The following is a 23990-nucleotide window of genomic DNA, read 5'->3' on the forward strand; positions in this document are numbered from 1 at the left end:
TAAGCTTACAGCAATATGTCTCAGACTTGGTACTGTTTGTTATTTTGAACATGTGCAGCTAATGTATTTGCGAACACATGCCTGCCACAAATCCATTTTAATCTTGACTGGTCCAGCTTTCTGTAAATAGTTCCAGGAACACTTTGAATCCCTTTCAGTCAGTTAGAAATGCATGTCTCTTCTTCAGGCCTATTCAGTCAAACCCGTACGCAGGTTTTCTGGGTTTTCATCTGTTCTAGATAGAACATTCTTCATGTAGGTTCAGAATTACATTCCCCCCTTCAATGTGATTAAAGTTATCTAGTAGATGGCTTCTGAACCCTTTCTTGTGAATCTGCTTCTGTATGGGTTCATGTTCAAATTAACTATCTCAGTTATGTCTCTGTGTCCCGGCAGGTATGATTCAGAGGAAGGAGGTGGTACTCTCAGTCCTAGGGGAGCTGCAGGATGCCACAGAGAGCTCCGGCCTGGACGCCCTCACCAGGGTAGCTCTGGAGGTCCAACAGGTCCTGACCCCCTTCACCCTGCCTTCCTCACCCTGCCACGAGTTCCCTGACTGGGAAGGCATCGACGGCAAGGCCCGTAGCCTGTACCCTGCTGACGCCCCCGGAGGCCTCCTGCCTCTGGTCTGTAAGGGAGAAGGGAACCTGCTGTTTGATGCAGCCAGCATGCTGCTAGTGGGGACTACTAGTCTCAGTCTGGAGCTACAGGTGAGGAAAGATTGGCAGTGTTTCAATCATATGCAGCATCTGAGTTTCAACTACTATATTGTATTTACTTTGTGGATTTGTTTGTATTTCCTAGTTTGGCAATGTAATTTGTTTATGGATAATATCTACTAAGAAATAAAATGTCTTTTTTTTAAATGCGTTTTTTGTGTGTGTGTGTGTATTTAAAAAGATACGCTAAGTATGTGACAACACCAGATCTCCATTTCCTCCAGGTACGTACAGTGGTGGAGATGCTGCTGTGGAAGAGATACTACCTGGGTGGTATGATCGACTCGAAGGTGATGCTGCAGGCGGCCAGGTTCAGCCTGCGTGCCGAGGAGTCCCAGGACATGCTCAACCTCCCCCTCTCCGTCCTCGAAGCTATCTTCGACGCCGACGTCAAAGCCTCCTGCTTCCCCGGCTCCTACGCTAACATGTGGCACCTGTACGCTCTTTCCTCCGTCCTCCAGTATAACATCTATTCTGTCTACCCCATGTACAACCTGAAGATACGACCCTACTTCAACCGCCTGATAAGACCGAGGTACTACCCCAAAGACATGGATCCTATCACCATACACATTATGTGGTCTGGAGAGCTGGAGGGGGGCTCCTCCAGGTTCAGACCTAGAGTCTTTGTAGCGTTAGTCCAGGCTAGTGTCCTCCAGATGGACAGTCCTAACGACGAGCAGAGGGTCCCCCCTCTGAAGACACTGGAGCTTCTCAACCAGGACTCTCACCTGTCCTACTCCAGTCTGAAGGACAAGTACAACATCACCAAGAGTACCTTCTACCGCTGGAAACGGCAGACGCAAGAGCACCGCAAAAGGTCTGCTGCCAGGTACAACTCTCATACAGTTTCCTGTCTGTTGTAGATCAAAACTACTGTCTGATTTAAAATCATGGCACTCTGGCACATTCACACTTCTTTGTCTTGTATTGTTTATTTAGCTGTATGTTTCTGCTGACATTGAATTACTATTCTAATCTGATCTTTTTTCTGTCAAGGTACGAGGCCAAACACTTCCTCCAAGCGTGCTATCTGGAAGGGAAGCTCATCCCTCTGCATCAGTTCAAGGAGTTCTTCCCTGAGATCTCCAGATCCACCTACTATGCATGGAAGCACGAGCTGATCTCGTCCGGCGGTAGTTTCTCCACGTTCTCCGCGGGCGAGGTGAGTCCAGGGGACAGCACGGAGCAGGAGTCCTGGTCCTCCCCAGAGTCCAAGCTCGGGCAGGAGGAAGACCATGAGGTAGAGGCAGACGCAGAGCATCACGACAGCGTGGCCAGTCTGTTCGGCCTGAACTACAACAATGATAAGATGGATGGAGAACGGGCCCAAAACATGGCACTGATGCAGGAGGCCAAGAAGGTTCTTCAGAACTGCATCGCTAGGAACACGTCGTTCCCCTTCCGCATCTTCAAGAGGAGCTTCCCTGGGATCTCCAGGTCACCTACAAGGATTTTACTGTTATTTAGCTCTGCCTTTAATACAATAATTTACTGTTATTTAGCTCAGCCTTTAATACAATAATTTACTGTTATTTAGCTCAGCCTTTAATACAATAATTTACTGTTATTTAGCTCTGCCTTTAATACAATAATTTACTGTTATTTAGCTCAGCCTTTAATACAATAATTTACTGTTATTTAGCTCTGCCTTTAATACAATTATTTACTGTTATTTAGCTCTGCCTTTAATAATAAAATAGTTTACTGTTATTTAGCTCAGCCTTTAATACAATAATTTACTGTTATTTTAGACATTCTTTAAAAAAAAAATGTATCTTGCATTCATCCATTTTATTGCCTTCCTTCATTCTATTGATTTACTGTAAAGTGTGTCGCAATTTTAACATTCACTTTAACTAAAGTCTGATTTGATCCAGGTCGACTTACTACAACTGGAGGAGAGAGGCCATGCTATGTAACCGTGGCTACAAGGTCGGAAGCAGTGAAAACAGCTTGGACGCGGATAAGAGTAGTCCAACTGGTGGTCTGTCCCCTATCGGGGGGACCGAGAGCCGTGGTCGCGCTGCCACCGTCTTCCCCAGAGTTAAGATCTGTAGTAACAACCATAAAAGGTTCAGGATGGTGTTCCTACGCAGGAAGAAGCTGAGAGAAGCTGCCAAGGTGAAGGTGTGGAGGTCAAAATGGCCTCTGTCTAGGTTCAGAGTGCGGTACCCCTCCCTGTCCCTCTGTTTCTACTGGCTGTGGCGTAACGGCCCCAGTGGAACCAGGAAGGAGGAAATCACCACCCCGTCTCTAGAGATGGACAGGTCTGAGATTATTATGGGGTACAACAACGACGCAGTGAAAGACAATGGGATGATGATGACAGAGAGTGACATAAAGACAAAGGCTCCAATTCAGGACGTGTTCTCCTTTGAGGGGGACCCAACAGAGGATCTGAGAGGCCCCGTCACCATGACCTCTGTGACATCCCCCTTCGACACCCCTCTCCCCAACCCAACCAAGATGTCCGCCACCGCCGCTCCCACAGACGACCAGATGTTTGTGATGGATCTGGTGGCCCTGGCCAACTTCAAGGCCAAGGCCAAAGTCTTCCTGCAGCAACGCTTCGAGGAGAAGTCCTTCCCCACGTTCAAGGAGTTCAGGTCCTTCTTCCCCCTGACTCCCCGCTCCACCTACTATATGTGGAAGAGAGCCCTGCATCACGGAGTGCCACTGGTACATGGCTGAGTGACATGGCTGAGAGAGGACACCTAGTGTAATGGTGGTCGTACACTCTGTTACACTAGCTTTAAGCAGAAGGGTGTCCCTGTAACAAACTGAAATGCTCTCTTGTCTGTAATCTCTCCCGAATCCTAAACTCTTCCCCCCCCTCCCCCGCCACTCCCTCAAACAAAGTCCTCAGTATCAACCCCCACCCCTCACCCACTTCGAAATGATGTAGATTTTTCACAATTGTTTTCAACTGAGCACGCTGTAATTGTTTGGTTTGTAGTTTGAGGTATGCTTCAGCTGGGTGAAGTCTAATGTATTGAAATGGCAATGCATTTTAAACATGCTGTTCCCCCTCCATCTCGTCTCCGTTCCTGCCTCTCCTTTGTTCTCCTCCCTCCATTGCTTCACCTATCACCTTCAGGTCATGGACATTTGCACATCTGTGAAAAGAGACTGTCCTACAGTTCAAGTAATAGTCCTCTGGCCTCTAGCAAAAGGCAGTTGAAAGTCATCCTGATAGTGACCAACCAGTGGGGGGGTTGATTTTAAATGGCTCTTTGTTTGAGACTGGGTGTGTTCTTCTTCTCTTGTATCGTCTTGGTTTTAATCTTCAGGAAGGACTCCTTTTATTTCCCTGTTTTTTTCTTCTTCATTTTAAATTGTTTTCAGGTTCCTTCAGGATGTTCTGTATTTTTTTGTTAATCCATTTGATGTCTGTCTACCTGTTCTGTAGGATTCCTAGTGGTTTACCTTTTTAATGTGTTGTATTGTAAGAAGTCTGTGGTTGTCAGGGAAAGGCCTTTTTGTTTCAGAAATTCAGTTTCTCCCTTTTTTTTGATTGTTGTTTAAAACATGCTCTGTACACACATACATACACACACACACACACACATAGTGTTTTGATTCACAATATTTTTTTTTACTATTGAATATACATCTAAAATGATGATTTAACTGCATTGCTGTTTTGTGTTTCAGGGGTCTTTTACTTCATCGTGATTTATATAGCAATAGATGCTACACCGAACAGGTAATGACCTATAGATTGTCTCCTACTGTAAGGTATTTGTGCACTGTGGTATTTCAATGGGATACGGAACACACATCTCAACCATATCAGGGATCAGTTTTTCATTTACCACGTTATGTTACAGGGTTGTCTTCTCAAGACAAATGTATTTCAATTTGAATGGAGCAGTTTTGTTTTCTAATGAATGTTTACAAACACTTCTGGACTCGCTACCAGAATATGTAATATGCTAATTGGCCTAATTAAGTGTATGATCTTCTTTAAGAATTTCTATATTTTCTCTGTGATTACCATGCCTTTTAATTTTTTTTTTTTTAATAACTACCTATCATTCATGTTTTTCTGGTAACCATAATGTGAAATGAATCTTCTCTCTATTTGAAGTCCTAAATCATGGTATTTTAGTTTTGTTAAATCATGTTTGTCTTATTTTTTTTATTTTAAGGAAATGTTAGTTTCATTTAGTTATGTTTCCAAACACATTCTCTTAAAGAGTATTGGTGTACCACTGTCATCATAGCAGCCAAACATAATGTTTTCTATTCTAATGTTTTCCTGCATATTTGTTTATCAAAACTGGTGGAGCGAAACAGTTTGTTATTTTTTTTGCTACGAGGCAGAACATCAATAAACCAACCACCCACTCAAACTCCACTTGTGCTCGTGAGTCATCCAATCATACAGCTTCTAACTCCCGACAGTACGTTATCATGCTTTAGTGTAGACGAGTCTCCATTTTGTTTTTTTATTCCGTTGTAATCATCTCCTTTCGCTTAAGGAGACCATTGTGTAGGTCTAATCTTCTGGAGGCATCGATCATGTCTTGGTTCACAGTGACCAAAACACAGTGATCACGTTGGTCTGCTGCCACAGAGGGATGTTGTTTTCCAGAAATGAGCTTTTCTCATCGATGAAAGTTGAAGGGGAGGCGGTGACTGTGACTCATTACATTTTAGCTTTAAAACACAGTTTCTATCAGCATATTTTTTTTTATCACGTAACATGTATCAGAGGGGCATACAAATATAAAAGTACAGGCCTACTTTACAACATTAGAACTAGTCAGGCTTCAATTTGATAAACAAAAATGGTAAGTTGGCCTACATGTGGTAAAATCAAATTGTGACTGAAAACGTGTGTATAATATGTGGGTATAAAACGTGGGTATAATACGTGGGTATAATATGTAAGTGAATTCACTGCCAAGTTGTGACAACCCGCTGGGCCCACGCTGCTTATTTCCACGTCGTTTCCAGTGAAATGGAACAAACATGGAATACATGTTGATTTAAAGTCTGTGCCTGGTGGGAAGTGATGACCTGTTTTTATAAGGAAGCTCATACCCCCCCCCCAAAAAAAATATATATACATTGAAATGCCTCATGATTTGTCATCTCATCTCACAATTAATCTGTGCTTCAGTCTGATCAACTGCAGCCTGAACCAACCACCGCTGCAGGTAGACCTGATCCCATCTGGGCCTGGTCAGGGGAAACAAAGCATGAACATCATGTGTTTATAGGCTAATATTATAGGCCCATTTAATTTAGTTTTCTGAGAAAATGTGAAAGTTATCAAATTTGCTTTATATTCAAACTTCAGGTGGATACCTAGGTCTTTTTTTATAAAATAAAATTATTGACTGGAATGAATCAAATCAAACTTTATTAGTCACATGCGCAGAATACAACAGAACCTTACCGTGAAATGCTTACTTACAAGCCCTTATTAACCAACAGTAGTATGTCAACACGATAATGACGACATATTGTATAAATAACTTTTGAATTACAGATGAAATAAAGCAAGCTTAGCCCTGTGATTCGTTCTGTTGTCCAGTCGCAGTTGTGCTCTGTCTGTGTAAAGGACCCCCCCTCCCTCATCCTCCCTGTTTTAAAATGGAGGTCATATGAACAGGTACAAAGTGGCTGCAATTTGACGAGTTTATTTGTTTTCTTCCTCTCTAGGACCAGGAGTTTAGAAAAAATAATCTGTTCACCATCCTAGTCCGTATAAAAGCTTACTGATTGCTATGTCATACCCTAAAACTAGGGTCCGGAGTTGGTTAGGTTAGCCTACCAGATGAGGGAAAACTCTGGGGCCCCGGGAAAACAATCCCGCCGACGACCGCTCTGAGGCCTGTGGTGCCACCTCTGAAATCACCACACAATTTTAAACCATGGAACAACATCCTTTCTGTATGATCTCCTACCGACGTACGTTTATTTTGGTGGTGAGGATAAGCTTCCGTAGTTTAACGTGGCTCGGTGCAGCCAGCAAATTCAGCTGTTTCAAAATATCATTGCTCTGCTGTTACCATTTATACTGTAGGAATGTTGGGCTGAATGAGACAATTCTGTTTACACTGTCCTGCTTGGAGGAGGGGAAACGGTCTAGCAAGTGTCATGTTTTACCTCGTGTGTAGCTGAGGAGATTTTGTTTTTGTTACCAAAAGTGTAGCAAGTGTGAAGAGGCTCTATATTGAAACTAGCTCTCACAGTCTCATGTCAGAATTAGACGTTTGAACATTTAGATGAGAATGTCAGACCTCTGGCTTATTTTCTAAGCCAGATGGAGAGCAAAGCCACCTCAGCGATGCTGTTCACTCCCCCGTAGAGATTTACAGTACTTCAAATACACAGCTCAGGCTTTGTCCACGATGACACATTCTGTTCTGACTCTAGTTGGTCCCGTTCTGTCTGCCTGTTTCATTGTGCTGGTGCTAATGAATAGGAATGGCTGGCAAAGGGGAGGAGGGATGGCTGGGTGGAAGGGGGGGGGGGGGTTAATTGTATGCGTGGGGACAGAGGTGTAAGGAGATGTGTGAGAGAGAGAGAGAGAGCCGTATTGTACATGGTATGCAAGGACTGACTCTACGGGGTAGTGAACAGCATTGCTGGGTTGGCTTTGCTCTCCATCTGGCTTAGAAAATAAGCCAGAGGTTTGTCATTCTCATCTAAATGTTCGACAGTACAATGGAAAAACTATCTTTTTGTTCCAAACACTTGTTGGTCAGACGTATATTCAATTGGCAATTCACATGAACTTCACGGCTACCTGTAAAACTACATGGAGCTCCCAGAACAGTCTTCAACTGTTCCATGGCCTTTAGCTTGGATAAATGGCCCAGCTAGCACATAACGTTCTGAGAACCATAGTTCTTTTTTTTTTTTAAGAGGGTAGAGAATGGGTAATGTCTTCCAGCCTGGATGATGTGGCAAGGGGGAATCCCATCCGGCCGTGATTGGGAGTCTCATAGGGCGGCGCACAATTGGCCCGGCGGCATCCAGTTTGGCCGGGGTAGGCCGTCATTGTATATAAGAATTTGTTCTTTAACTGACTTAGTTAAATAAAGGTTAAATACTTTTTTTTTTTACAAAAATTGTGTCATGACACATTTTAGACCGTAATTTTAAAATAGGATAATAGTGGATTTGATCAATTATGTTGTGGGGAGAAAAGGTTTTAGAATCTCCCTATTAAAAAGGTAGACAAGCAAAAATAATGTCGTTACCACTAGCAGCACCGGAGACATTAAGATGTGTGAGATGCAACACTTTACTCTCACACAATCACACACTGTATCTGCGCATGTGCACGGGTTGGCTTCACACTGTTACAGCATGGAAGGTACGGGACCAAAACAGCGGGGAAGTTGATCCTCGCCGCTTCAACACCTTCTTTAGTTGTTGTGGAAATTGACCCAGAATGTCATTTACTTTCTGCATCTACTTCATGTTGCTGAGTCAACCTTTTACGTTTTCACCCCTATATTATAACATTCGAGCTCAGGTGCTTCTTAATGCATTGTGTATGTTTATAGTGTTTCCTAAACATGGCCAGTATTATGGGTTGAGTGAGGGTCACTTAAAATGATGTAAAAAAATAAATACAAATTTGATAATGATGGTATGCTCATTTTTATTTTTTATTTTATTTAAACAGGAAAGGCTCATTGAGATTTGAAATCTCTTTTTCAAGAGCATCCTGGCCAAGAAGGGCAGCACCAAGTCATTACACATATTTATAGACAGACATGAAAAACTCCAGATACTCTTGTAAAAAAACATAGAAATCACAGAAGTATAACGAAATCATGAAACATCAAATAAAAAATATTGACAAGTCAAGGAATCAGCCTCAAAACCCTTCATCAATTATTTAAAAATACCAATCAGGACTAGTTCTTCTAGTTTAAAAGTATTTTGTAAGGCGTTCCAAGCCGATTGCGCAGAGTACATAAAAGCCCTTTAACCAAATTCAGTTTGGACATTTGGAACAGTTAGCAGGATAAAGAGTACCCACCACATTTATGAAGAATAAAAATGCCCAAATAAAATGGTAGTAAACCCAAAATGGCTTTGTAAATAAAAGTATACCAGTGACTGAGCCTACGAGTGACTAGAGAAGGCCAGCCAACCCTGGTATATAAAGTGCAGTGGTGCGTAAGGGTTTTGCAGTTTAAAATAAATCTCAAAGTGCCATGGTAAAGAGTGTCAATTGATCTCAAACACTGAGCGGAAGCATTCTGTAACGGCAGCCTTCCCTCTCTTCACTATAAGAGAGGGTGAAACAGGGATCGGACCAACACGCAGCGTAGCCAGTGCTCAACATGTTTAATTAAACAAAAACAGTGAACACTTACAACGAACAAAATGTGGCAAACCGAAACAGTCCTATCTGGTGCAGAATACAAACACAGAGACAGGAAACAACCACCCACAATCCCCAACACAAAACAAGCCACCTATATATGATTCTCAATCAGGGACAACGATTGACAGCTGCCTCTGATTGATAACCATATTAGGCTGGACACAGAAACAGACAAACTAGACACACAACATAGAATTCCCACCCAGCTCACGTCCTGACCAACACTAAACAAGAAAAACACATAAGAACTATGGTCAGGACGTGACACATTCACATATAAAATATCCCCATAGTCTAGTAAAGGCATAAATGTAGCTGATACTAGCCTCCTCTGGCTTCAAAAGAAAAACAAGCTTAATTCCTAAAATAAAATCCCAACTTCAGCTTAATTGTTTTTGTAAGTTGTTGAATATGCAATTTAAAAGAGAGGCCGTCATCAATTAAAATTCCAAGATATGTATATGAGGTTACAACCTCAATCTCCTTGCCCTGACAGGTAATAATAGGTGAAAGGTTCAGAGGTCTATTTTTTGCTTTAGAAAACACCATTAGTTTAGTTTTGTCAGTATTGAGGATAAGCTTCAATTGACACAAGGTATGTTGAACTGTATAAAAAGCAGTTTGCAAGTTCTGGAAAGCTTTTGTAAGAGACGAGGCACAACAACAAATAACAGTATCATCAGCATAAAAGTGAAGTTGCTTATTTTGCACATTTCTGTCAAAATTATTTATATACATAGTGAATGAGAGGGGAAGAAGTACTGAGCCCTGGGGCACACCATTACAGAGAGACAATTTAACAGACATGAGTCCATCAAAGTAATTTGGTGTAGAGAAGACCTAACTCACGCTATTAAATTAATCAAAACAGGAACATTTTACATTTGGCTAGAAATTCAAAAGGAAATTATCTCAACAGAGAAAACTGGGACAAACACAAAATTGAGACTCTGCATGCAGAATTCTGCTAAAATATCCTCAGTGTACAACGTAAACATCAAATAATGCATGCAGAGGACACAAGGGCAGAATACCTGACCACTGTGACTGACCCAAAATTAAGACTCAGTGAGCATAGCCTTGCTTTGAGAAAGGCCGCCGTAGGCAGAACTGGTTCTCAAGAGAAGACAGGCTATGTTCACACTGCCCACAAAATGAGGTGGAAACTGAGGTGCACTTCCTAACCTGCTGCCAAATGTATGACCATATTTAGAGACACATATTTCCCTCAGATTACACAGAGCCACAAAGAATTAGAAAATAAATCAAACATTGATAAACTCTGTTAGGCGAAATACGGCAGTGCCATCACAGCAGCAAGATGTTACCATACCATGTGGTTGTATTTAATGTTGTTTACGCTCCACTGGTTGCCCTGTTTAATATGTTTACTTATCGTCCCATACTATTCATATTACAACTATTTACACATTGTTAAAAACACTGTACGAAGTAAGATAATATAACATTTGAAATGTCTTTATTATTTTTTTTAAACCTTTGAGTGAAATATTTACTGTTAATGTTTTAATGTTGTTTTATCAATGTTGTTTGTTTGTTTCATCTCACTTTTGTTTATTGTTTATTTCACTTCCTTTGGCAATGTAAACATGTTTCCCATGCCAATTAAGCATGTTTGAATTTCATTTGAATTGAGAGAGATATCTGGGGCCTGGGAAGAAAGGTGCTGAGAGGGGGAGGAAGGAGAGGGGGAGGAAGGAGAGGGAGAGTGGGAGGAAGGAGAGTGGGAGGAAGGAGAGGGGGAGGAAGGAAAAATCTATTCTGCTGCATCTCCACTGAGGATTTATCCCAGTGTTTTACCCAAACTTCTCAGACTTTTCTGTTTCCATCTATGCGGGCCGGCACCTGTGTCTCACTGGGCCATTGCTCCGGTGGACCTGCTCTGACAAGCTAAGGCAAAGATCTTGGTACTTTTCAGCCTGCAATTACATAACAATGGCTAACTGTGAACTTTAACACCTTCTCACAAAGCAACAGTCTTGAAGGATGCAGAGGTTGTGGTGAGGAGAAATTGCTGTTCCTGACGGAAGGACAAGAAATATGGTAATAGCTCCATCTTGCCCTCTGATTGGCTAGGTATTTTCACCATATTGTGTGTCCCTAGTGGTCACCATATTGTGTGTCCCTAGTGGTCACCATATTGTGTGTCCCTTGTGGTCACCATATTGTGTGTCCCTTGTGGTCACCATATTGTGTGTCCCTTGTGGTCACCATATTGTGTGTCCCTTGTGGTCACCATGTTGTGTGTCCCTAGTGGTCACCATATTGTGTGTCCCTTGTGGTCACCATGTTGTGTGTCCCTAGTGGTCACCATATTGTGTGTCCCTTGTGGTCACCATATTGTGTGTCCCTAGTGGTCACCATGTTGTGTGTCCCTAGTGGTCACCATATTGTGTGTCCCTTGTGGTCACCATATTGTGTGTCCCTAGTGGTCACCATATTGTGTGTCCCTTGTGGTCACCATATTGTGTGTCCCTTGTGGTCACCATATTGTGTGTCCCTTGTGGTCACCATGTTGTGTGTCCCTAGTGGTCACCATATTGTGTGTCCCTTGTGGTCACCATATTGTGTGTCCCTAGTGGTCACCATATTGTGTGTCCCTTGTGGTCACCATATTGTGTGTCCCTTGTGGTCACCATATTGTGTGTCCCTTGTGGTCACCATATTGTGTGTCCCTAGTGGTCACCATATTGTGTATCCCTTGTGGTCACCATATTGTGTGTCCCTAGTGGTCACCATATTGTGTGTCCCTAGTGGTCACCATATTGTGTATCCCTTGTGGTCACCATATTGTGTGTCCCTAGTAGTCACCATATTGTGTATCCCTAGTGGTCACCATATTGTGTATCCCTAGTGGTCACCATATTGTGTGTCCCTAGTAGTCACCATATTGTGTATCCCTTGTGGTCACCATGTTGTGTGTCCCTAGCGGTCACCATGTTGTGTGTCCCTTGTGGCCACCATATTGTGTGTCCCTAGTGGTCACCATATTGTGTGTCCCTAGTGGTCACCATATTGTGTGTCCCTAGTGGTCACCATATTGTGTGTCCCTAGTGGTCACCATATTGTGTGTCCCTTGTGGTCACCATATTGTGTGTCCCTAGTGGTCACCATATTGTGTGTCCCTTGTGGTCACCATATTGTGTGTCCCTTGTGGCCACCATATTGTGTGTCCCTAGTGGTCACCATATTGTGTGTCCCTAGTGGTCACCATATTGTGTGTCCCTAGTGGTCACCATATTGTGTGTCCCTTGTGGTCACCATATTGTGTGTCCCTTGTGGTCACCATGTTGTGTGTCCCTAGTGGTCACCATATTGTGTGTCCCTAGTGGTCACCATATTGTGTGTCCCTTGTGGTCACCATATTGTGTGTCCCTAGTGGTCACCATATTGTGTGTCCCTAGTGGTCACCATATTGTGTGTCCCTTGTGGTCACCATATTGTGTGTCCCTAGTGGTCACCATATTGTGTGTCCCTTGTGGTCACCATATTGTGTGTCCCTAGTGGTCACCATATTGTGTGTCCCTAGTGGTCACCATATTGTGTGTCCCTAGTGGTCACCATATTGTGTGTCCCTAGTGGTCACCATATTGTGTGTCCCTAGTGGTCACCATATTGTGTGTCCCTAGTGGTCACCATATTGTGTGTCCCTTGTGGTCACCATATTGTGTGTCCCTTGTGGTCACCATATTGTGTATCCCTTGTTAGTCGTGTACAGTATCACTCATGTGGATACAGTATTAGTTATGTACAGTATGAGTCATGTCGATACGCTATTAGTCATGTAATTACAGTATTAGTCATGTAACTACAGTATTAGTCATGTAGCTACAGTAGATACAGTATTAGTCATGTCGATACGCTATTAGTCATGTAGCTACAGTAGATACGCTATTAGTCATGCAGCTACAGTATTAGTCATGTCGATACGCTATTAGTCATGTAGCTACAGTAGATACAGTATTAGTCATGTCGATACGCTATTATCATGTAGCTACAGTATTAGTCATGTCGATACGCTATTAGTCATGTAGCTACAGTAGATACAGTATTAGTCATGTGGATACGCTATTAGTCATGTAGCTACAGTATTAGTCACGTAGCTACGGTATTAGTCAAGTACAGTATCAGTCATGTGGATACAGTATTAGTCAAGTAGATACAGTATTAGTCATATACAGTATTAGTCATGCAGCTACAGTATTAGTCATGTAGCTACAGTATTAGTCACGCAGCTACAGTATTAGTCATGTAGCTACAGTATTAGTCATGTAGCTACATTATGAGTCATGTAGCTACAGTATTAGCCATGTAGCTACAGTATTAGCCATGTAGCTACAGTATTAGTCATGGAGCTACAGTATTAGTCATGGAGCTACAGTATTAGTCATGTAGCTACAGTATGAGTCATGTAGCTACAGTATGAGTCACGTAGCTACTGTGTTAGTCATGTAGCTACAGTATGAGTCACGTAGCTACAGTATGAGTCACGTAGCTACTGTGTTAGTCATGTAGCTACAGTATGAGTCACGTAGCTACAGTATTAGACAAGTAGCTACTGTATTAGTCATGTAACTACAGTATTAGTCAAGTACAGTATCAGTCATGTGGATGCAGTATTAGTCAAATAGATACAGTTTTAGTCATGTAGCTACAGTATTAGTCATGTAGCTACAGTATTAGTCATGTAGCTACAGTATTAGTCATGTAGATACAGTATTAGTCATGTAGCTACTGTATTAGTCATGTAATTACATTATTAGTCAAGTCGCTACATTATTAGTCATGCAGCTACAGTATTAGTCAAGTAGATACACTATTAGTCATGTAGCTACAGTATTAGTCATGTAGCTACAGTATTAGTCAAGTAGTTACAGTATTAGTCAAGTAGCTACTGTATTAGTAATGTAGCTACAGCATTAGTCATGTAGCTACAGTATTAGTCATGTAACTACAGTATTTGTCATGTAGCTACAATATTAGTCATGTAGGTACAGTATTAGTCATGTAGCTACAATATTAGTCATGTAGCTACAGTATGAGTCATGTAGCTACAGTAGGAGTCATGTAGCTACAGTAGGAGTCATGTAGCTACAGTAGGAGTCATGTAGCTACAGTAGGAGTCATGTAGCTACAGTAGGAGTCATGTAGCTACAGTAGGAGTCATGTAGCTACAGTAGGAGTCATGTAGCTACAGTATTGGTCATGTAATTACAGTATTAGTCATGTAACTACAGTATTAGTCAAGTAGCTACAGTATGAGTCAAGTAGCTACAGTATTAGTCATATAACTACAGTATTGGTCATGTAACTACAGTATTAGTCATGTAACTACAGTATTAGTCATGTAGCTACAGTATTAGTCAAGTAGCTACAGTATGAGTCAAGTAGCTACAGTATTAGTCATATAACTACAGTATTGGTCATGTAACTACAGTATTAGTCATGTAACTACAGTATTAGTCATGAAGCTACAGGATTAGTCATGCAGCTACATTATGAGTCATGTAACTACATTATTAGTCATGTAACTACATTATTAGTCATGTAGCTACAGTATTAGTCATGTAGCTACAGTAGATACAGTATGAGTCATGTCGATACGCTATTAGTCATGTAGCTACAGTATTAGTCAAGTACAGTATCAGTCATGTGGATACAGTTTTAGTCAAGTAGATATAGTATTAGTCAAGTAGATACAGTATTAGTCAAGTAGATACAGTATTAGTCATATACAGTATTAGTCATGTACAGTATTAGGCATATACAGTATTAGTAATATACAGTATTAGTCATATACAGTATCTAATATCTATTGGAAGAATAATTAATTAGAACAGTACTGATGATAGTTTTAGGATTAGATTTAGATAAAAAAAATTCTCTGATGTTTGAATTTTAAATGTTATTCTTGACAGATTGGTTTCAGTTCAGTACTACTATACATTTGACACATCAGATATTTACAGTAGTACAGTATATGTGTGTGTGCTCTGTAGTGTGTGTGTGCTCTGTAGTGTGTGTGCTCTGTAGTGTGTGTGCTCTGTAGTGTGTACTCTCTGTAGTGTGTGCTCTGTAGTGTGTGTGTGCTCTGTAGTGTGTGTGCTCTGTAGTGTGTGTGCTATGTAGTGTGTGTGCTCTGTAGTGTGTGGGCTTTGTAGTGTGTGTCCTCTGTAGTGTGTACTCTCTGTAGTGTGTGTGTGCTCTGTAGTGTGTGTGCTTTGTAGTGTGTGTGCTCTGTAGTGTGTACTCTCTGTAGTGTGTGTGCTCTGTAGTGTGTACTCTCTGTAATGTGTGTGCTCTGTAGTGTGTGTGTGCTCTGTAGTGTGTGTGCTCTGTAGTGTGTGTGCTCTGTAGTGTGTGTGCTTTGTAGTGTGCGTGCTCTGTAGTGTGTGTGCTTTGTAGTGTGTGTGCTCTGTAGTGTGTGTGCTCTGTAGTGTGTACTCTCTGTAGTGTGTGTGTGCTCTGTAGTGTGTGTGCTCTGTAGTGTGTGTGCTTTGTAGTGTGTGTGCTCTGTAGTGTGTACTCTCTGTAGTGTGTGTGTGCTCTGTAGTGTGTGTGTGCTCTGTAGTGTGTACTCTCTGTAGTGTGTGTGCTCTGTAGTGTGTGTGCTCTGTAGTGTGTTCTCTCTGTAGTGTGTGCTCTGTAGTGTGTGTGTGCTCTGTAGTGTGTGTGCTTTGTAGTGTGTGTGCTCTGTAGTGTGTGTGCTCTGTAGTGTGTGTGCTCTGTAGTGTGTGCTCTCTGTAGTGTGTGTGTGCTTTGTAGTGTGTGTGCTTTGTAGTGTGTGTGCTCTGTAGTGTGTACTCTCTGTAGTGTGTGTGCTCTGTAGTGTGTACTCTCTGTAGTGTGTGTGTGCTCTGTAGTGTGTGTGTGCTCTGTAGTGTGTACTCTCTGTAGTGTGTGTGTGCTCTGTAGTGTGTGTGTGTGTGCTCTGTAGTGTGTACTCTCTGTAGTGTGTGTGTGCTCTGTAGTGTGTACTCTCTGTAGTGTGTGTGCTCTGTAGTGTGTGTGTGCTCTGTAGTGTGTATTCTCTGTAGTGTGTGTGTGCTCTGTAGTGTGTGTGTGCTCTGTAGTGTGTACTCTCTGTAGTGTGTGTGCTCTGTAGTGTGTGTGTGCTCTGTAGTGTGTGTGCTCTGTAGTGTGTGTGTGCTCTGTAGTGTGTACTCTCTGTAGTGTGTGTGCTCTGTAGTGTGTGTGTGTGCTCTGTAGTGTGTGTACTCTCTGTAGTGTGTGTGTGCTCTGTAGTGTGTACTCTCTGTAGTGTGTGTGCTCTGTAGTGTGTGTGCTCTGTAGTGTGTGTGCTCTGTAGTGTGTGTGTGCTCTGTAGTGTGTACTCTCTGTAGTGTGTGTGTGCTCTGTAGTGTGTACTCTCTGTAGTGTGTGTGCTCTGTAGTGTGTGTGTGCTCTGTAGTGTGTGTGTGCTCTGTAGTGTGTGTGTGTGCTCTGTAGTGTGTGTGTGTACTCTCTGTAGTGTGTGTGCTCTGTAGTGTGTGTGTGCTCTGTAGTGTGTGTGTGCTCTGTAGTGTGTGTGCTCTGTAGTGTGTGTGCTCTGTAGTGTGTGTGTGCTCTGTAGTGTGTGTGCTCTGTAGTGTGTACTCTCTGTAGTGTGTGTGCTCTGTAGTGTGTGTGCTCTGTAGTGTGTACTCTCTGTAGTGTGTGTGTGCTCTGTAGTGTGTACTGTCTGTAGTGTGTGTGTGCTCTGTAGTGTGTGTGCTCTGTAGAGTGTGTGCTCTGTAGTGTGTGTGTGTGCTCTGTAGTGCGTGTGCTCTGTAGTGTGTGTGTGCTCTGTAGTGTGTGTGTGTACTCTCTGTAGTGTGTGTGCTCTGTAGTGTGTGTGTGTGCTCTGTAGTGTGTGTGTACTCTGTAGTGTGTGTGCTCTGTAGTGTGTGTGCTCTGTAGTGTGTGTGTGCTCTGTAGTGTGTGTGCTCTGTAGTGTGTGTGCTCTGTAGTGTGTACTCTCTGTAGTGTGTGTGCTCTGTAGTGTGTGTGCTCTGTAGTGTGTACTCTCTGTAGTGTGTGTGTGCTCTGTAGTGTGTACTGTCTGTAGTGTGTGTGTGCTCTGTAGTGTGTGTGCTCTGTAGTGTGTGTGCTCTGTAGTGTGTGTGTGCTCTGTAGTGTGTACTCTCTGTAGTGTGTGTGCTCTGTAGTGTGTGTGTACTCTGTAGTGTGTGTGTGCTCTGTAGTGTGTGTGTGCTCTGTAGTGTGTACTCTCTGTAGTGTGTGTGCTCTGTAGTGTGTGTGCTCTGTAGTGTGTGTGTACTCTGTAGTGTGTGTGTGCTCTGTAGTGTGTACTCTCTGTAGTGTGTGTGTGCTCTGTAGTGTGTGTGTGCTCTGTAGTGTGTACTCTCTGTAGTGTGTGTGCTCTGTAGTGTGTGTGCTCTGTAGTGTGTGTGTGCTCTGTAGTGTGTGTGCTCTGTAGTGTGTGTGTGCTCTGTAGTGTGTGTGCTCTGTAGTGTGTGTGTGCTCTGTAGTGTGTGTGCTCTGTAGTGTGTGTGTGCTATGTAGTGTGTGTGCTCTGTAGTGTGTGTGTGCTCTGTAGTGTGTGTGCTCTGTAGTGTGTGTGTGCTCTGTAGTGTGTGTGCTCTGTAGTGTGTGTACTCTGTAGTGTGTGTGTGTACTCTCTGTAGTGTGTACTCTCTGTAGTGTGTGTGCTCTGTAGTGTGTGTGTGCTCTGTAGTGTGTGTGTGTGTGCTCTGTAGTGTGTGTGCTCTGTAGTGTGTGTGCTCTGTAGTGTGTGTGTGTACTCTCTGTAGTGTGTACTCTCTGTAGTGTGTGTGCGCTCTGTAGTGTGTGTGTGTGCTCTGTAGTGTGTGTGTGTGTTCTGTAGTGTGTGTGTGTGTGCTCTGTAGTGTGTGTGTGCTCTGTAGTGTGTGTGTGCTCTGTAGTGTGTGTGCTCTGTAGTGTGTGTGTGCTCTGTAGTGTGTGTGCTCTGTAGTGTGTGTGTGCTCTGTAGTGTGTGTGTGCTCTGTAGTGTGTGTGTGCTCTGTAGTGTGTACTCTCTTTAGTGTGTGTGCTCTGTAGTGTGTGTGTACTCTGTAGTGTGTGTGCTCTGTAGTGTGTGTGCTCTGTAGTGTGTGTGTGCTCTGTAGTGTGTGTGCTCTGTAGTGTGTGTGCTCTGTAGTGTGTACTCTCTGTAGTGTGTGTGCTCTGTAGTGTGTGTGCTCTGTAGTGTGTACTCTCTGTAGTGTGTGTGTGCTCTGTAGTGTGTACTGTCTGTAGTGTGTGTGTGCTCTGTAGTGTGTGTGCTCTGTAGTGTGTGTGCTCTGTAGTGTGTGTGTGCTCTGTAGTGTGTGTGTGTGTGTGCTCTGTAGTGCGTGTGCTCTGTAGTGTGTGTGTGCTCTGTAGTGTGTGTGTGTACTCTCTGTAGTGTGTGTGCTCTGTAGTGTGTGTGTGTGCTCTGTAGTGTGTGTGTACTCTGTAGTGTGTGTGCTCTGTAGTGTGTGTGCTCTGTAGTGTGTGTGTGCTCTGTAGTGTGTGTGCTCTGTAGTGTGTGTGTGCTCTGTAGTGTGTGTGTGCTCTGTAGTGTGTGTGTGCTCTGTAGTGTGTGTCTGCTCTGTAGTGTGTGTGCTCTGTAGTGTGTGTGTGCTCTGTAGTGTGTGTGCTCTGTAGTGTGTGTGTGCTCTGTAGTGTGTGTGCTCTGTAGTGTGTGTGCTCTGTAGTGTGTGTGTGCTCTGTAGTGTGTGTGTGCTCTGTAGTGTGTGTGTGCTCTGTAGTGTGTGTGCTCTATAGTGTGTGTGCTCTGTAGTGTGTGTGCTCTGTAGTGTGTGTGCTCTGTAGTGTGTGTGCTCTGTAGTGTGTGTGTGCTCTGTAGTATGTGTGTGCTCTGTAGTGTGTGTGCTCTGTAGTGTGTGTGTGCTCTGTAGTGTGTGTGTGCTCTGTAGTGTGTGTGTGTGCTCTGTAGTGTGTGTGTGTGCTCTGTAGTGTGTGTGTGCTCTGTAGTGTGTGTGTGCTCTGTAGTGTGTGTGCTCTGTAGTGTGTGTGTGCTCTGTAGTGTGTGTGCTCTGTAGTGTGTGTGTGCTCTGTAGTGTGTGTGTGTGTGTGTGCTCTGTAGTGTGTGTGCTCTGTAGTGTGTGTGCTCTGTAGTGTGTGTGCTCTGTAGTGTGTGCTCTGTAGTGTGTGTGTGCTCTGTAGTGTGTGTGTGCTCTGTAGTGTGTGTGTGCTCTGTAGTGTGTGTGTGCTCTGTAGTGTGTGTGCTCTGTAGTGTGTGTGTGCTCTGTAGTGTGTGTGTGCTCTGTAGTGTGTGTGTGTGTGCTCTGTAGTGTGTGTGCTCTGTAGTGTGTGTGCTCTGTAGTGTGTGTGTGCTCTGTAGTGTGTGTGTGCTCTGTAGTGTGTGCTCTGTAGTGTGTGTGCTCTGTAGTGTGTGTGTGCTCTGTAGTGTGTGTGCTCTGTAGTGTGTTTGTGCTCTGTAGTGTGTGTACTCTGTAGTGTGTGTGTGTGCTCTGTAGTGTGTACTCTCTGTAGTGTGTGTGCTCTGTAGTGTGTGTGTGCTCTGTAGTGTGTGTGCTCTGTAGTGTGTGTGTGCTCTGTAGTGTGTGTACTCTGTAGTGTGTGTACTCTGTAGTGTGTGTACTCTGTAGTGTGTGTGTGTGCTCTGTAGTGTGTACTCTCTGTAGTGTGTGTGCTCTGTAGTGTGTGTGTGCTCTGTAGTGTGTGTGCTCTGTAGTGTGTGTGCTCTGTAGTGTGTGTGTGCTCTGTAGTGTGTGTGCTCTGTAGTGTGTGTACTCTGTAGTGTGTGTGTGTGCTCTGTAGTGTGTGTACTCTGTAGTGTGTGTGTGTGCTCTGTAGTGTGTGTGCTCTGTAGTGTGTGTGTGTGCTCTGTAGTGTGTGTGCTCTGTAGTGTGTGTGTGTGCTCTGTAGTGTGTGTGAGTGCTCTGTAGTGTGTGTACTCTGTAGTGTGTGTGTGTGCTCTGTAGTGTGTGTACTCTGTAGTGTGTGTGTACTCTCTGTAGTGTGTGTGCTCTGTAGTGTGTGTGTACTCTGTAGTGTGTGTGTGTGCTCTGTAGTGTGTACTCTCTGTAGTGTGTGTGCTCTGTAGTGTGTGTGTGCTCTGTAGTGTGTGTGCTCTGTAGTGTGTGTGCTCTGTAGTGTGTGTGTGCTCTGTAGTGTGTGCTCTGTAGTGTGTGTGTGCTCTGTAGTGTGTGTGCTCTGTAGTGTGTGTGTACTCTGTAGTGTGTGTGTTTACTCTGTAGTGTGTGTGAGTATTCGTGCGTGGAATGAATAATAGCCAAAGTATCTAAGTTTCAAAAGTGTAGATAACTACAGTACTTTTGCAAAGTTGGAATATAAATAAAATATGATTCTCCTTTTCAATTTCACTCTCCATTCCTCCACTGTCATGTTATTATGTCCGTAATATAAACCAAATGTCTAAAGTCTCCTTTGGTAATATCAGGTGACAGGATGGAAGGGTATTTACAGTCTCCCAGTCTGTCTCTCTGCCTGCTGGTATATCTTCATTACTCTATATGAGCTGGTGTGATGAGGAGCTCTCTGGTCTCTCTCTCTCTGTGGCTTTATTGGCCTGCATCTCTCTCTCTCTATTTCCCTCTCTCCCCCCTTCTCTTTCTCCCCCACCTCACTCTCCCCCCTCTCTCTCCGCCTCCCTCCCCTCTCCCTCCTCGCAGTGTGTCTGAGGTGCTAAGCTACTGCACTTTGTTTATCTGAAATAAATAGCTAGAAAAATAATGAGGTTTGACATGTGGGAGCTGAAACCTTGCAGGATTAGCATATAGCAGTTAGGAGGAAAGACTGAGCTATGTGTGTGAGAGAGAAAGAGTGTGTGTGTGTGTGTATATGTGTGTGTGTGTGTGTGTGTGTGTGTGTGTGTGTGTGTGTGTGTGTGTGAGAGGGAGAGACTGTATCGACTTAGAGCGATAGAACACTGCAGAAGCCTTCTCAAGGATGCCAAATATATTCTCAGTAAACAGAACCGCTATGGGACTTTCTCAGTCTACAGTTCCTAATAATTATGGACAGGCCTTATAGGTGAGCAGATCTTTGAATGAGGAAAGAGAGAGGTTTCCCCCTGAGAAATGAAATGTGAGGGTAAAAGTCTGCTATGAAGTGAATAAGATCAGTTACTCCCTATAAACACAGCACAGTACCATGGTAGCCCACTCGACCTACATTTAACCAGAAAACAAAAGATGTATGTGCCTCTTTGTGCCACTAGGTGGCAGCGATGCTCCCCATTCAACATGGATGAAGACGGTGCTGGGCTGGCTGTGTAGAAAGGTGAGCTCTCAGCCTGCTGGCTGTGTAGAAAGGAGAGCTCTCAGCTCCATAACACACAGATTGTTTTGGACAGTATTTAATGATCCTATTGTTGTTTTATCTTGTATCTTTGGCTCAGAGTGTTTATAAATACCTTGATATCCCCATTATTCAACATCTGAGTCATAACAAGCAAAGGGAAATAAAAGGCCCTCCAGCAGGTGGGGAAGACAGCCCAGGACATCACTGGGACCTTGTTCCAGGACATCACTGGGACCTTGTTCCAGGACATCACTGGGACCTTGTTCCAGGACATCACTGGGACCTTGTTCCAGGACATCACTGGGACCTTGTTCCAGGACATCACTGGGACCTTGTTCCAGGACATCACTGGGACCTTGTTCCAGGACATCACTGGGACCTTGGTCCCACCCATCCAGGACATCTACTTCAAACGGTGACCTGAGGAAGTCATCATCAAGGATACCCCACACCCCATCCATGAGCTGAGAGATCCCTTACCATCAGGCAAACGGTATCAAAGTTTGAGGTCTGATCAGGTCAGGCTCAGAGACAGTTTATATCTAATGTACAAGCCATCAGACTGCTGAACACATGATACCAACAGGCTCAGATACAGTTTCTATCTACAAGTCATCAGACTGCTGAACACATGACACCAACAGGCTCAGAGACAGTTTCTATCTACAAGTCATCAGACTGCTGAACACATGACACCAACAGGCTCAGATACAGTTTCTATCTACAAGTCATCAGACTGCTGAACACATGACACCAACAGGCTCAGAGACAGTTTCTATCAACAAGCGATCAGACTGCTGAACACATGATACCAACAGGCTCAGAGACAGTTTCTATCTACAAGTCATCAGACTGCTGAACACATGACACCAACAGGCTCAGATACAGTTTCTATCTACAAGTCATCAGACTGCTGAACACATGACACCAACAGGCTCAGAGACAGTTTCTATCAACAAGCGATCAGACTGCTGAACACATGATACCAACAGGCTCAGAGACAGTTTCTATCTACAAGTCATCAGACTGCTGAACACATGACACCAACAGGCTCAGATACAGTTTCTATCTACAAGTCATCAGACTGCTGAACACATGATACCAACAGGCTCAGAGACAGTTTCTATCTACAAGTCATCAGACTGCTGAACACATGAACTGGACTGACCTCCTGCTCTGATTCCCCCCCCCCACACACACACACACTATTGCCAATACTGCACACATTAAACACTGCCCCCCCAAATCCCCTCTTCCCTGATAGACATGTAAATATTGGACTATAAATTATGCCTTCCTGTATTATACTGATGCTGAAAGGTTTATTCTGTTCTACTGAGACATTTACTTTATGTTTGTATTCTTCTCTTTTATAATTTATTCTCGTTGCATTGTTGAGTAGGAACCTGTAGGAAGCGTTTCATTGGACGGTGTATACCATGTAGGAAGCGTTCCATTGGACGGTGTATACCATGTGGGAAGCGTTTCATTGGACGGTGTATACCATGTAGGAAGCGTTTCATTGGACGGTGTATACCATGTGGGAAGCGTTCCATTGGACGGTGTATACCATGTGGGAAGCGTTTCATTGGACGGTGTATACCATGTGGGAAGCGTTTCATTGGACGGTGTATACCATGTGGGAAGCGTTTCATTGGACGGTGTATACCATGTGGGAAGCGTTTCATTGGACGGTGTATACCATGTGTATCCCGTACATACGACCAATACAACTTTACTGTTTTGCTTTTTCAATCGCTTTGGTGCTATTTTCACAATTATGTGTGAATTTTCTAAACTTTAAGTACAAAAGTTTTCGGTGAAATACCATTAGAACATTTACAGTTTTTTTCAATTGCTAACAAGCATCGGTCAACACTGAAGCCACTTTTTCCAAAACTCTTCACACAAGTCTGCATTAACAACATGCATCTTGGCCAAACAGTTCATCTCACCTCCAAAACTCACTCAAACCACCAAAACACTTCATACATGTCTCAAAATAAGCTCGTTCGTCCGAAAACAATGGCAACAATTCTCACTCAGAAAGCATAACATTGTCCCTCATAACACACGGACCTAAAAAACACTAACAACACGCAGCATTACATAAACCATGAACTTTTCTCTTTGAAGTTTGAATGACACTTTTTCACTTTATTGACTGTACTAAAGGTTATTGACTGTACTAAAGGTTATTGACTGTACTAAAGTTTATTGACTGTACTAAAGGTTATTGACTGTACTAAAGTTTATTGACTGTGCTAAAGTTTATTGACTGTACTAAAGTTTATTGACTGTGCTAAAGTTTATTGACTGTACTAAAGTTTATTGACTGTACTAAAGTTTATTGACTGTACTAAAGTTTATTGACTGTGCTAAAGTTTATTGACTGTGCTAAAGTTTATTGACTGTGCTAAAGTTTATTGACTGTACTAAAGTTTATTGACTGTGCTAAAGGTTATTGACTGTACTAAACTTTATTGACTGTGCTAAAGTTTATTGACTGTACTAAACTTTATTGACTGTACTAAAGTTTATTGACTGTACTAAAGTTTATTGACTGTACTAAAGTTTATTGACTGTACTAAAGTTTATGTAACAAGAATGAATCAGAAACGCAGCAATTT

General features: G+C 43.1%; 1 protein-coding gene across 1 annotated transcript; it reads left to right on the forward strand.

Annotated features, from left to right (window-relative positions):
- The first annotated feature begins 398 nt into the window (after window positions 1-398).
- On the forward strand, window positions 399-3413 carry LOC120038869 (vertnin-like). The gene is made up of 4 exons (XM_038984451.1): window positions 399-710; window positions 944-1551; window positions 1719-2159; window positions 2600-3413. The coding sequence occupies exons 1-4, from the start codon at window positions 399-401 to the stop codon at window positions 3411-3413; spliced, it is 2175 nt and encodes a 724-aa protein (XP_038840379.1).
- Window positions 3414-23990: the final 20577 nt, after the last annotated feature.

This window comes from Salvelinus namaycush, unplaced genomic scaffold (assembly GCF_016432855.1).
Source record: "Salvelinus namaycush isolate Seneca unplaced genomic scaffold, SaNama_1.0 Scaffold2411, whole genome shotgun sequence".
Lineage (NCBI taxonomy): Eukaryota > Metazoa > Chordata > Actinopteri > Salmoniformes > Salmonidae > Salvelinus > Salvelinus namaycush.

What these genes read in the sequence shown, in the direction of transcription:
- LOC120038869 (XM_038984451.1), top strand. Translation starts at nt 399, where the DNA reads ATGATTCAGAGGAAGGAGGTGGTACTCTCAGTCCTAGGGGAGCTGCAG. An exon ending in GTCTCAGTCTGGAGCTACAG is followed by an intron (nt 711 to 943) that starts GTGAGGAAAGAT and finishes CATTTCCTCCAG; the next exon opens with GTACGTACAGTGGTGGAGAT. An exon ending in CGCAAAAGGTCTGCTGCCAG is followed by an intron (nt 1,552 to 1,718) that starts GTACAACTCTCA and finishes TTTTCTGTCAAG; the next exon opens with GTACGAGGCCAAACACTTCC.